General features: G+C 35.2%; 3 protein-coding genes across 4 annotated transcripts; 2 read left to right on the forward strand and 1 right to left on the reverse strand.

The window, feature by feature from the left end:
• Positions 1-2976: 2976 nt before the first annotated feature.
• Positions 2977-3522, reverse strand: LOC123915320 (probable serine/threonine-protein kinase yakA). Its single transcript, XM_045966454.1, has one exon. The coding sequence runs from the start codon at positions 3520-3522 to the stop codon at positions 2977-2979; it is 546 nt and encodes a 181-aa protein (XP_045822410.1).
• Positions 3523-5934: 2412 nt separating this feature from the next.
• On the forward strand, positions 5935-9041 carry LOC123916865 (F-box protein SKIP23-like). Of its 2 annotated transcripts, XR_006812269.1 has the most exons (3): positions 5950-7080; positions 7814-7894; positions 8385-8996. XR_006812269.1 is itself a non-coding variant. In XM_045968439.1 (2 exons), the coding sequence occupies exons 1-2, from the start codon at positions 6012-6014 to the stop codon at positions 7837-7839; spliced, it is 1095 nt and encodes a 364-aa protein (XP_045824395.1). In that variant the 5' UTR covers positions 5935-6011; the 3' UTR covers positions 7840-9041. The 2 variants fall into 2 exon arrangements, 1 of the variants encoding a protein (XP_045824395.1); XM_045968439.1 differs by having other exon boundaries at positions 5935-7080; positions 7814-9041.
• A 1904-nt stretch (positions 9042-10945) lies between these two features.
• On the forward strand, positions 10946-12690 carry LOC123918999 (F-box protein SKIP23-like). The gene has a single exon (XM_045971218.1). The coding sequence runs from the start codon at positions 10994-10996 to the stop codon at positions 12146-12148; it is 1155 nt and encodes a 384-aa protein (XP_045827174.1). The 5' UTR covers positions 10946-10993; the 3' UTR covers positions 12149-12690.

Below are 12690 nucleotides of genomic sequence, written 5' to 3' on the forward strand. Positions count from 1 at the left end.
TTAAGCAGTATTGATGGTGTTGTCCTTCATATTGATGGTGTGAGACCTATGTTTTGAATCCTAAATCCTGATTGACTCACACCGTTAAGTCGTTTCTTACAAATTTTCAAACCATGTATATGATATTTTTGTTTCAAAATTTCATCTACAGCAAATTCTTAAAATGTAATTGTCCATCCAACAAACTCACCAATTTGGTCTACCGATTTAATTTCCTATCATATAAAATAAATTGATGTGAAATAAATTGATGTGACACATGAAGTGACTCCTTAACTTTCAAAATAACACTTTTGACTCATAAATTTACAAATTTGCGATTTTTACCCCTAATCAAATCAACATACATATGACAAGTGACTCACATGACATATCAACATGTTTTGTTAAGTAGACAATGACTCACATTCCACACCAGCATGACTTGCTGCTACATATAAAAAGAATATTTAAGTTTTTTTTTTTTAATGAAAGAATCTTTTAGGTAATTTTAATAGGTTTTTTTTTAATTTATAATAAGAGGATTTTATTAAGGAACTAGGTGGGGAATGGAATAACCACTACAATCCAACAAAAAGTAAAGCACGTAAAAAATCACAAGCAATATCAAATAAAGCAGAAGAAAAAGAAATTTTGTGGCCTTTCTTGGTTAAAAATAGTAAAAGTTATTTTAAATTCATTTTTTTATAAGAAAAAAAGTCACTTTGACATTCAATAACTTAAATATTCATGCTAAAGATTTTAATTTAATAAAAATCACAATTTTTTTAAAAAAATGTATCTCTCAAAAATAATTTTTATGAAAAGATGCCGGAGAATGAGATAAAATATATAACAAAATAATAAAATTCTTAGAACGACATTTTAAAATAAACTATTTGAATCAATTTTCATACGAACCTTCTATAAAAAAATTATTTATTAAATTTACTCCATTTAATCTTAAATATAAGAGAAATTTTGATTTTTAGATTTATTGAAAATTTAATGTATTTGGTCCATAATATATATATTAAGATTTATAAAAAAAATCATTTTAAAAAAGCTAAACAAACTTGCCCTAAATAGTTTGGAGAAAATAATTAGGAGGTTGCAGTTGATTTTTATATATATTGTTTTCTGCAAACCATTGACATCCAAAAAACCTCCAGACCATCATCCACCATGGCGGTGCCAAACTGGTCAGAACTTCCATATGAGCTTCTTAATTTGATATCACAGCGCTTCGACATCGAAATTGATCTCATTCGTTTCCGATCAGTTTGTTCCAGTTGGCGCTCTTCCTCTATCCAAAATCATCATCATCATCAATGCGGTTGCGGTCGTGGATGCGGTTGCGGTTGCAGGTATTGCGATTGCGGCTAATGCGGACACTACGATGCAATTGCGGCTTGCGACGTGAAATAATTTTTTATCCGCACAAACACAGAAAAAATACTATAATTATTGTAATTCCTTATATATCTTTTACTTATAATTCTATATAAATTTTAATTCATTTTTAAGTCATCGAGACATAAGAAGACATAAACTCTAAAATGAAAGGACATAAAGGAAAAAATAAAGGTGAGATTCTCTGAATTTTTACGAAAAGGAATATTGGATTGAACCGTTGCGGCCGTTGCAGTCAAAACTCCGTTGTGTTGCGGTGAAATGCTGTTGCATTGCGGTTGCGTTGCGGCATCACATGTGATTTGAGTTCACACCGCAATTGCGGTCCGATGCGGTTGTAGTGCCTACCGCATCCGCAATATTGCGGCCGCATCAGGTGATGCGGTCCGCAATTTAAAACCTTAAGTCCCTCACTTCCAATTCCCATTGGAGGACAACAACATCACTTCATTGTTTTACCTCTCCAAGCAAAATATCTACCTCATCAAACCACCACCACAACAGCAACAAACCCTACCTAATCGTTCTTGGTTGATCAAAACTTACATCCACGACCACAACTCAACCGGCAAAACCCAACTCTTACATCCACTCTTCCCAACTTACTCACCTTTACCTTTCCACCACGTCATTGACTTCAACAGATTCTCCACCCTCCATTTGGGAACCAACTTCACATTCCCAATAGACAATCCATCCTATGGTGGTGAGGTGATCACTACATTTATCCTAAAAAGGTCGTTATCGCCACGTCTACTTTTGTACTTGGATGGATGAAGGTCTACTTTCGCTTTTGTCTGATGATCCCGAATATTCCAATTTGTTCTGGCCACCTCCAGAGTGGATTTTCAAAAGCTGCTGAATTCGTAATTGAGTATGTTATCTTGCATGGAAAGTTTGCTCACTATATTTGTTAATTAGATTGGAATAAACTTTTCAACTTATACTTGTAGAAAAGAAAAATTGAAATGTTGTTACATTGACTATGAGTTTTCTAACTAATATATTCTTTGTAAGTAAATTTTCACCAGCTCTTTTGTTTATTTATTTTTTCATTTTCAACTCGCATTTACTAAAATATGGATATGTTTGATACATTTCGTTTTGACTCTTTTGTGAGATGACTTATATATGATAAAATGTACGTATGAATATATGCATGACATCACCATGCCAAGTTATTAAAAATTATGTACTTCAAGTTCAACCTTTAACTTTTATCAAAAGTTTGTTAACCTTCAATGGATGTGAGCGAGAGAAGTGAATAGATTGGAAGATTAAAATATAAGATTTGTATTTAGTTTGAGAGTAAGGGCAATTTAGGTATTATGATAAAATAACAATGACTTATTGGGTGTAATCGGATGTTTTAAGGGTGTAACTAGAAAAAATCTTCTTCTTTTTTTTTGACAAAAGCAAACTTAATTCATATCATTCATCAAATAGTTTTCAATACAACGAGGAATCGACTCAAAAATATAGCGACTAGACTTAGAATAGGCCACTCTCGCTAAAGAATGGGCAACCATATTCGCTTTGTCGCTTGACAAACTTGACCTCAAAGCTTGGATTTAAAAGTAGTAATCACTTAATGCAAGAAATCAACATACTAAACTCAGATATTCCTATTCGTCTAGATGAGATAGCATCAACAACAATTTTTGAGTCACTTTCAAAAATGACATGGGATAGACCTCTTTGTATCATTTCCTCCATTGCTTCCTTGATGGCCATGACTTCTCCCTCTATTGTGTTGAGCTTAGTATACATAATATTGGTCCCTGCTATTATGAACCTTCCTTGATGATCACGTGCGCACAATCCCCATTCCGTCGCTTTCACCGTATCATAAAAACTCGCATCAACATTGCACTTAACTAATCCGGGAGGTGGGTTTCTCCACTGCTGCACTGTATGAGCTGTTTGTTGATGCTGAGCACGTGTAAATTGCTGCTGTGTATGCAAGGACTGCTGCTGTTCATTTGATAGCTGCTGCTGGCCATGCCTTTGGTGCCTCTGCTCATGTTGTGACTGATATATATGCTGCTGTGGGGTAGAGTATTGCTGCGGCCTGTGCATTTGTTGCCGCTGTTCCTGAGTTTGTTGTTCTTCAAAGAGGCCTTGTACCATCGCCCATTCGTTCCACATGTGTGCCGCTTGCATACCAATTTGTTGAGAGAGGTGGGAACAGGCCAGGCCGGCCTACATGGCCTTAAGGCCTAGCCTACATAGGCTCAGGCCAGGCTAGCCTATTTCTTTAAATAGAGCAGGCCAATGCTTTTTTATAAGCCTATTTAGCTAAAAAGGCCAGGCCGCAGGCCATTAAAAAAGCCTTTGAGGCCTACTAGGCCGGCCTATTTAAGTTAACATGAATAATATTTTTATTACGATTATTATTTATATATTAAAATTTATACTTTGATTAAATTATAAATCTATTAACTTTTTAAGTAATTTAAGTTTATTAATCTACATTAGTTTTTAACATATATAAATGTATTATTATAAACTAGAATTGAAATATGATGACATATATAGTCAAATTCTCTAAAATATCAAATGGAACATTATTTTATTAGTTCATAAGTATATTTCAAAATAAATATAATTATTTATTTAAATATGTTCATATGAAATAGGCTTTTAAACAGGCTAACAGGTCACATCAGACTTTCAAAAGGTCAGGCTCAGGCCTAGAATTTAAGCCTATGATAGGCCACAGGCCAGGCTCAGACCTTCGATTTTTTGACAGGCCAGGCTCAGGCTTGGCAAAGCCTAGCTCGGCCTAGCCTATTCCCACCTCTTGAGCACTTGATTTGTTATTGTTCCATACATAATTGTTGTGATTTTGCCATATATTCCATAGCAAAACAGCCACTCTCCCAGCCACCTGTGTACTTTCATTCCTGCAAATATCAAAGATTAAATCTTTAAAAGTATGACAGTGATTCAGCCTTGTTTGCATAATATGGTACAACCCCATGACATTCCAAGCATCTTTGATTCCTTCACAACTAAATAACGAATGCCACTCTTCTTCCGGTTCCCTTAAGCATATTGGACACTCTTCCGAACACATAACAAAGCGACTTCTCAATCGCATACGGGTCGGTAGACATTCCTTACAAATTCGCCATAACAAGTGCTTGGCTTTTGGTGGAGCTTGGATCTTCCACAAACTCCCCCATGTATTTCTGTTGGAACAAGTTAACAACTTGTATGATGAACTTGATATTGAAATAAACACAAGTGAAAGAGCTGGAGTGTGTGAATTTGAAAAAGGTACACAATCAATAATTATGGTGAAAGAAGACACGTGTCATCACGTTATTGGCTAGCTACGCCACCCAAGCATTATGTTAAAAAAAATTAACGGCAAAGACCAATTTTGATAACGAAAAAAATGTAGGATTTTTTTCACCATAAAAAAATGTAGGGACTATTCTTAATTATAAAACAAAATGTAGAAACTAAAAACATATTTAAGCCTAAATTTTTAGGCTAAAGAAACACTTACAAACTGAATAAAAAAGTTCTGTCAAAAAACTAAAAAAAGTAAAAGCGCACTCTACAAAGATAAATCATATACTTCATAAATTTTTCAATAATTTAAACATACAGATATAAATAGAAAATAGCAATTAAAATATAGTTTCCATTAATCCGAAAATATTGATATTGTTAAGTTGAACAACTTTACTAGGTTCCAATCCGAGACCTCTCAATGAGTGTGAATTTTAGTGGTATATGCTATTTTGGTTACAAAAATAAAATAATTAAAGGGTTTTCAGTGTGATTGGTTAAGTCTCACATCGACTATGTATGAGAAGAATATTGAATTTAAGTGATCCATTAACCTAATGCCTTAAGTTTTGGGTGTAGTTGTGGTGTCTCTCTCTTGTGGGCCTGGAGCACTGACACCATTGTTACTCCGGAACTCCCTTGGACTCCCCAACACGTGGTATCATAGCCATGGTTCGCTTGGTGGGGATGCGGGAGGGGACTCTGGTACTAGATCAACTAAAGGATGTGGGAACTCACGTTTTGGGGGGAGAATGTTGAGTTTCAACTGTGAATGGTTAAGTCTCACATCGACTATGTATAAGAAGAATGTTGAATTTATAAGACAGGTGACTCATTAACCTTATTATATCTTAAGGTTTTGGAGGAGATATGACGTCTTCCCCTCTCGTGATCCTGGAGCATTGACCCAATTATTTCTCCTGAACTCCCCCGTACTCCCAAACAAAGTGTTTAAGTAAATTGAAGGACTTAAAATCCTGACCAAAAAAAATAAAAAAAAATTGAAGGACTTAAAAGACCAACAAGTGTTGCTTAGTGGAAGACTGGACGATCATAATGTAAAGAATCAAAATTCGAATCTCACAACCAAAAATAATTGTTATATTTAGTATTAGGGGTGGCAAACAGGCGCACCGATCGAACCCCGACTCCTGCACAATGTCTCTACCAACTTAACTAAGCTCACAAGTACAGCTACCCACAAGCTTTATAACCCTTATTTAGCATCTGACACACCTCAAACAAGAAGAAAGAAGAGAATGAGATCAGCGCGAAGAGAAAAATAAGAAAAAAGAGCAGAATCACCATCATCATCCATGGCGGTGGTGGCAGATTGGTCTCAACTGCCGAAAGATCTTCTGAATCTAATATCGGAACGAATCGACAACAAATTCGATTTCATTCGCTTCCGATCAGTTTGTTCCAGTTGGCGTTCTTTTTCCATCCCAAATCACCATCACATATCTTTACCCTTCAAATTCCCAAACCTCAAATACAAACGAAATATCTTTCTCATCAAAGCACCACAACAACAAGATGAAACCCTAATTCGTCCTTGGTTGATTAGAGTTACTCAAAATTCATCTGGAAAAATCAAACTATACGAATCCCCACTCATCTCATTTGAATTGCCTTCCACTTTTTCTTTCTCGATCGATTTGTACAAATCCTCCGTCCACAATCTAGGAACTGATTTCATCTTCGACGAACCCTACATTCAACCTGAAAAGGTCCTTGCTGTTACGCCTCTCACTCTCGCCATATTGCTCGATAACGGCCATCTAGTACTGTCGCGTTGTGGCGATGATTGTTGGACAGGTATCCCCGACGTATCATCGTTCATCGGAGACATCGGAGACATCTGCATTTTCAAAGAGCGGATTTATGCCGTCGAAGAAAAGAGTAGTAAGACAGTTACAATTGGTCCAGAAGACTTGAGTGTCAAGTTAGTGGCTAAAGATGTACATGGAGGACGTCCGGACATACAATTCATGGTAGAGAGTGAGGGTGAGTTGTTGCTAGTAGACGTCTTTGAGTCTTTTACTGATCTCGGCTTTCAGTTGCAAGTAGACGTCGATGTGTTCAGGATTGACGAGAAGGAAAAGGAATGGGTGAAATTGAAGAGTTTAGGGGATAGGGTTTTGTTCTGGGGAAATGGATGTTCGTTTTCTGCTTCTGCTTCTGATTTGTCTGTTGCCAAAGGGAATTGTGTCATCTTTATGGAGAATGTCTTCTTCAAGAAAAACAAGATATGTGATAGTAGCATGTGTGTTTTTGACTTGGATCAAGGTCGGCTTTTGCCTTTGCGTGATTATCCCGACTATCTCAACTTATTCTGGCCACCTCCACCGTCGATAGTCAAAAGCATGCATAAAACTAAAAAGAGTATGTTATCTTGCATTAAAAGATTTCTAATGTGATAGTGATATTGTATTATTGTGTTTAGTTTCCGGTTGTTAGATATGATAGACTTTTCAACTATTACTTATAGAAATGAGTGAGTACCAAAAATGCTTATATTAGTTGTTGTCTCTTGAATCAACAGTCCCTTGCATTAGAGATAATCCAAAATGCTTGTATTGTTAACTAAACCTTATCTTGTCATTTAAGAGCGATGATTTTAGAGAGATAATGAACTTGGGTAAACTACTCCATTCATTGTTTACTAAACCTTATGATGTCATTTAAGAGAGGTGGTTTTTGGAACATAATCAACCTCTCCAAGTGTTTGAAATCATATTTTCTCCATCTGTTGTTGTTAAGCGCATGCATGTTACATAACTATGATTGCAAACTCTTTGTTTCCTGTTTGCTTGATTAGAACTAACAATGTGAAAAATGTTGTTCTGATTTACTTATCTATGGCTTGATCTGTCTTCATTCTTTCTTGTTTATGTAGATTAGATTAGGTTGTGATAGCTCATCCTTCACTTCTATCTATTTCAAAGTTTTCTTTGTTGTGCATAAATCATGTACACATTACTTAAAGTGTAATTCTCAGTGTTGGATATATAAAACCATTTTATCAATTGAGTTTTATAAATTTTCCTGGACATGATTTATTAGAATTTGGATCTTCTCATTATTTCTTAACAGAAACTTTTGTCACTTTATACAGGGGCGAAGGAAAGGAATAGGACATGAAACACAACATTGAGTTCACGCACAAAACATGGGAATATGAAAAGTTAGCCTTTAGGTATTATATCCTTACAAAATGGCAGTGAAATTGGCAAAAGTGTTTCATATCTTAGTTAGAATGTACTTAATTTTTTTGCATATTTAGATATCTTAGCATAAATGGTTCATACATTGTTATTTTCGATTTATAAAATTTTTACCGAAAGAAGGACGCCAATGGTTCATATATTGTTATTCATAGCATGAAAGGGTTTTATTATTATCTAAACAATTATCAAAAACAAGCTGAGTTGAATTGCGTATCTGCACAGGTCAATCTGAATAAGGTTGAATAAGTTATTATTATAGAACCCAATGTAAGGTGCTGCACCAATAATCTTTTAAGAATCAGGTTCTCAGAATTTCAGTTATTTTTCTTATTATGGATAAGGTGTTGATGCTGAATAATACTTTGATATGGGTTCTATAATATTGTGGGTGAAGAGATAAGGTTGAATATCTTCATGTGCAAAATGAATTTCATCTTCATTTTTGAACAAATGTTGCAGGTTATTGGGTTTTATAAAGGTGTCATATTAGCTTCGACTTGGTGTGTGTGTGTATGTGCGTGTGTACTATTTATATAATGAATCATGGATTTCTGTTTCCTAGAGACTTTCTTAATAAAAGTATCCAAATGTTACTATGTTAGAGTCAGAGAGATATGAAAGGAAAATAGAAGGGATGTGAAACAAGCCCCCCTAGTTTTGTAGCCCGAACATGCACAATCTATCACACATCGAGTCCCTCTGGTTTTGTATTCTCTACCTTTTTTTGTTTTCATTCCTTCTCTAACAGAGAGATATATAAGGAGTTACTTTCATCATTTAGTAGGGTCTGTATTGATATTGTTGCAAATAGCACTAACAGATAGACCCAAAGAGGAAAATAGATTTGGCAGTCACTTGTAAAGACAACATCTTAATCAGTCTCTTTGCTATACTATATACATATAGAGTTGTTGGTTGGACCAGACGACTCTGTATTCTGTTAGTGGTTGAACCTTTGGTTGGTGGTGGAAACAGAAAATTCTTAGTGGAGAGCTAGAGTGATTTATTGTTAGTTGATCTATATGAGTGTTTATGTGTTCAGTTCCCTGGTCATGATCATGTAAGGATTGATGTGTTTAATGTTATATTTCCTATTATACTCTTAACTATTTATTACTCTCTTCTTTCAATTCTCCAATTTATTTTTTTCATACCATAAATGAAGGACAATTCTGTAAATCAATTCATAATCTCTCTTTTTTATACAACATTAATTATCTTTCTTAATATGTGTAAAAGTATTAAAGCGACATATATTGTGGTACAGACGGAGTACATTATATGGGTCAATATGTGCTCATTGATTACTGTTTTCATAAGTTACAGTGCAAATGCACATACTAGTTTTTCAAATTTTCTTTATATTGTTGTGTACTTTAATATAGCCTATCAGTCAACTTTATCAAAATTCAAAAGATCTCTTAGAGTATCTATCTTGTTCAAAAACAGCTATAAACTTGTGATAGTTCATATCATTGGTAACTAAATTCTTAACTCACTTGAGAAGCTCCCGTACTTGATTTTCTGTCGAGATTATTACACACTTTACTCTCTAGTGTCTGCACACTTTTCTCAACCCATGATGAAAAAATAACTTTTTTGTTACTTCTGTACTGACTTTTTTGCCCCATAAAAATATGAAATGAATGAGAGAGTACCATGGTAGTGGCAGTACCTGATGGCAAGTTTGAGGGGTGACTTCAGCTGAAGGTTTGGCATGTTTTGGCTGAGAGATGCTGGCATGCTGCTTTGATTGGTCCTTCTGAGAGGAATTGATCCTTCAGAACACCTTCCATTTTTGTGCCAAAGCTGATGATTTATAGATTTGGAATTTGAAGAGACTTTGTTCTCTCCAAAAGTGTGCACTTATGGATGAAAATTTAGCCTCATCTGCATCACAAAATGAACCACAAAATGAAGATATAACAAATGCAAGTTAAGCTAATCAAGTTGAGAATTTTGAATAGTAAAGCCTTAGATGATGATAAAGCGAAGTAGTAAAGTTCACCTGAATTTTGTGATTTTTGAGGTCAGGGTGTTAAAAATTGGTTGGTGTGAAACGCAAACACAATAATCCGTCGTGATTTTGCACAAGTTACTGAGTATAGTTTTTGAAAAATGACGATGAATCACCGTAATTTTGATATATTCACTGTGATACCAAAGATACACTTCCCAATAAACTTAGATTAAATTCTTAGCGTTTTTTAAAAAGTTTAAAGTATCTCAAATCTACCAAACACAGAAGAACCTATCACAACACTTGTATCATTCCCATACAACCAGAATGAAGTAGATTATGGTATACCTCAGATTATTGTCTTCTAAGTAATTCAATCAAAATTGTCTTCTAAATAACCCGAACAAAATTTAAGTTAAAGTTGGTTATAACTCATCTTAATCTATCTCTTACTCTATGTAAAATATGATTGATGGAAAGTAGAAATGTTTTTTTTTTTCTCTTATAATTTGAGACAAAAAAAATGAGTCTTTTTGTTTTAATTTAAACTGTCCAATATAAAATTGATGGTTGAGATTAAACAGTGTCAACTCGTGCAACATAAATCCTATGCGTTTGATTCGTAAAATGATAGGGACTAGACAAGACTATACAGGACAAAACAAGATAATACAGGACAAGACAAAATTGTATTGGAGAGAGATAAGACGATAATATTTTTATATTAAAAAATAAAATGAGTATTTTCGTATTTTTTATAGTTGTACCGTGGACAAAAAGTTATCTTGTTTTTGTCCTGTCCCTTACTTACTACTTAATTTGTCTATTCCCATAACCAATTTCAAATTAAACAGGGTACAACAAAAAATTGTCAATTCCAATTACTTATTTTTTTAACATGTGAAATGCACGATTGATTAGGGTGGATAAACTTCACACACGATTTGGGCGGGAATACATTTTCTTTTTTTTGACAAGGGCGGGAATACATTTACAAATTACAACTACAAACTGTAGTTATGATACATTTTCATTTTCATTCCTTGCGTTGCGTGCTTCATCTTCTTCTCAAATCACAACAGCATCTCTCTGACTGAGTTCCTCTTTCATGGCGGCTGACTGGTCTCAACTCCCTAAAGATCTCCTCCAATTAATATACAAAAAATTGAACAACCAATTCTATCAACTTCGTTTTCGATCTGTCTGTTCACCATGGCGCTCTTCCATTTCCAAAAACCATCTCAACAATTTACCTTCCAAACTCCCATCCTCCTCCAACTCCAACAACACTTCCAGAAAATTTCCTCTCTCCAAAAGATCCATCTTCCTCATCACTCCACCCCCAAATCAACAAACCCTAAACCCTTGGTTAATCAAAATCGGTCCAGATTCCAATAACCAAACTCATCTCTGGCATCCTCTATCACGTGACACACAGTTCCCTCTTCATTACCCCATTATTGATTTCAATCAACTCTCCGTCCAAGATCTCGGACACGAATTCGTCATCGGTAACTTCCCTTCCCGGCGTCCCTTTTATATCAACCGCAACAACTCACTCGATCCGGGAAAGGTCGTTGTTTGTGACACGTGGCATAACGGAATAAATGATTGTTCTCTTCTCCTTACTATTCATGTTAACGGTGACCTTGCAATTTTCCGATGCGGTGATGAGCGGTGGACATTGATTCCTAGCATTAGCGAGTTTTCTTACAGTGATGTATGTGTCTTCAATGGGCGGCCTATGGCGATTGATATTTCTGGTCAGATTGTTGAGGTGAGACCGGACTTAAGCTTGGATTTGGTGATGGAGAGTGGGTTTGGTGAAGAAAAAATGTTCTTGGTGGAGAGTGATGGTGAGTTGTTGCTAGTCAGTGGCCATCTGTCTTATGATTGTGATGACAGTGTTTTGGATGATGATGGTGAAGGAATTTACGATGGGGCTGTGCAATTTGATGTGTTTAGGCTTGATGAGAAGGAGAAAAAGTGGTTGCATGTAAAAAATTTGGGGAATAGGGTTTTGTTTTTGGGGGAAGATTGTGCATTTTCTGCTTCCTTCATTGGCAACGGGAATTGTGTAATATTTAGTGATACTGTTTTTCACAGTGTTCATTCGGCTGAGCTTGGGATTAGTGTTTTTCACTTGGATGGACGTCGTACTTCGCCTTTGTCTGATTTTCCTTGTTATTCTAACTTGTTTTGGCCAGCTCCAGAATGGGTCGAGCTGCTTACTGACAACAGCAGAGTTTGTGTCTTGGATTGAAAGGTTTGTAGTTCTACGAAACACCAAATGATATTAATTTTTATCAATTTTATGTTAATGCTGAAAGGATGAAAATGATGGTGCTGGTGGTGCTACTTAATTTTAGTATTTCCCAAGGAATTGTCCAAAAGTTGAAATTAACACCGCAAGACACTTCAATGTATTTGGTTAAATTAGGAGACCTTAATGCTAAAGAAGTTTGCAAGTAGGGACTGCATGATCACTAGGATTTCTAGAATAGTTGAAATGTTCTTAAATTGACCTAGTTTTTTTCCAATTTATATAATATAGATATATCAGGTTCTTGGATTATTAGGGTACTAGGGGTATGTAAGTCTTATTCAAGTTATATGACTGCCCACAAACATGTTTTGAGCCTACTTGTGTTTGCTACGTCATGTCTCACCTTCAAAACATTTTCTAGTATGTTTGCAGTAGCCGTATATCTTGCATGTAAGACAGTTGCCTTGTTATGTACACTCTAAAGTGCATTTGTGTTGATCCCTTTTACTTTTGCAGAAACAAACTTGTTTCTTTTAATA

Source organism: Trifolium pratense, linkage group LG3, assembly GCF_020283565.1.
Source record: "Trifolium pratense cultivar HEN17-A07 linkage group LG3, ARS_RC_1.1, whole genome shotgun sequence".
Taxonomy (NCBI): Eukaryota; Viridiplantae; Streptophyta; class Magnoliopsida; order Fabales; family Fabaceae; genus Trifolium; species Trifolium pratense.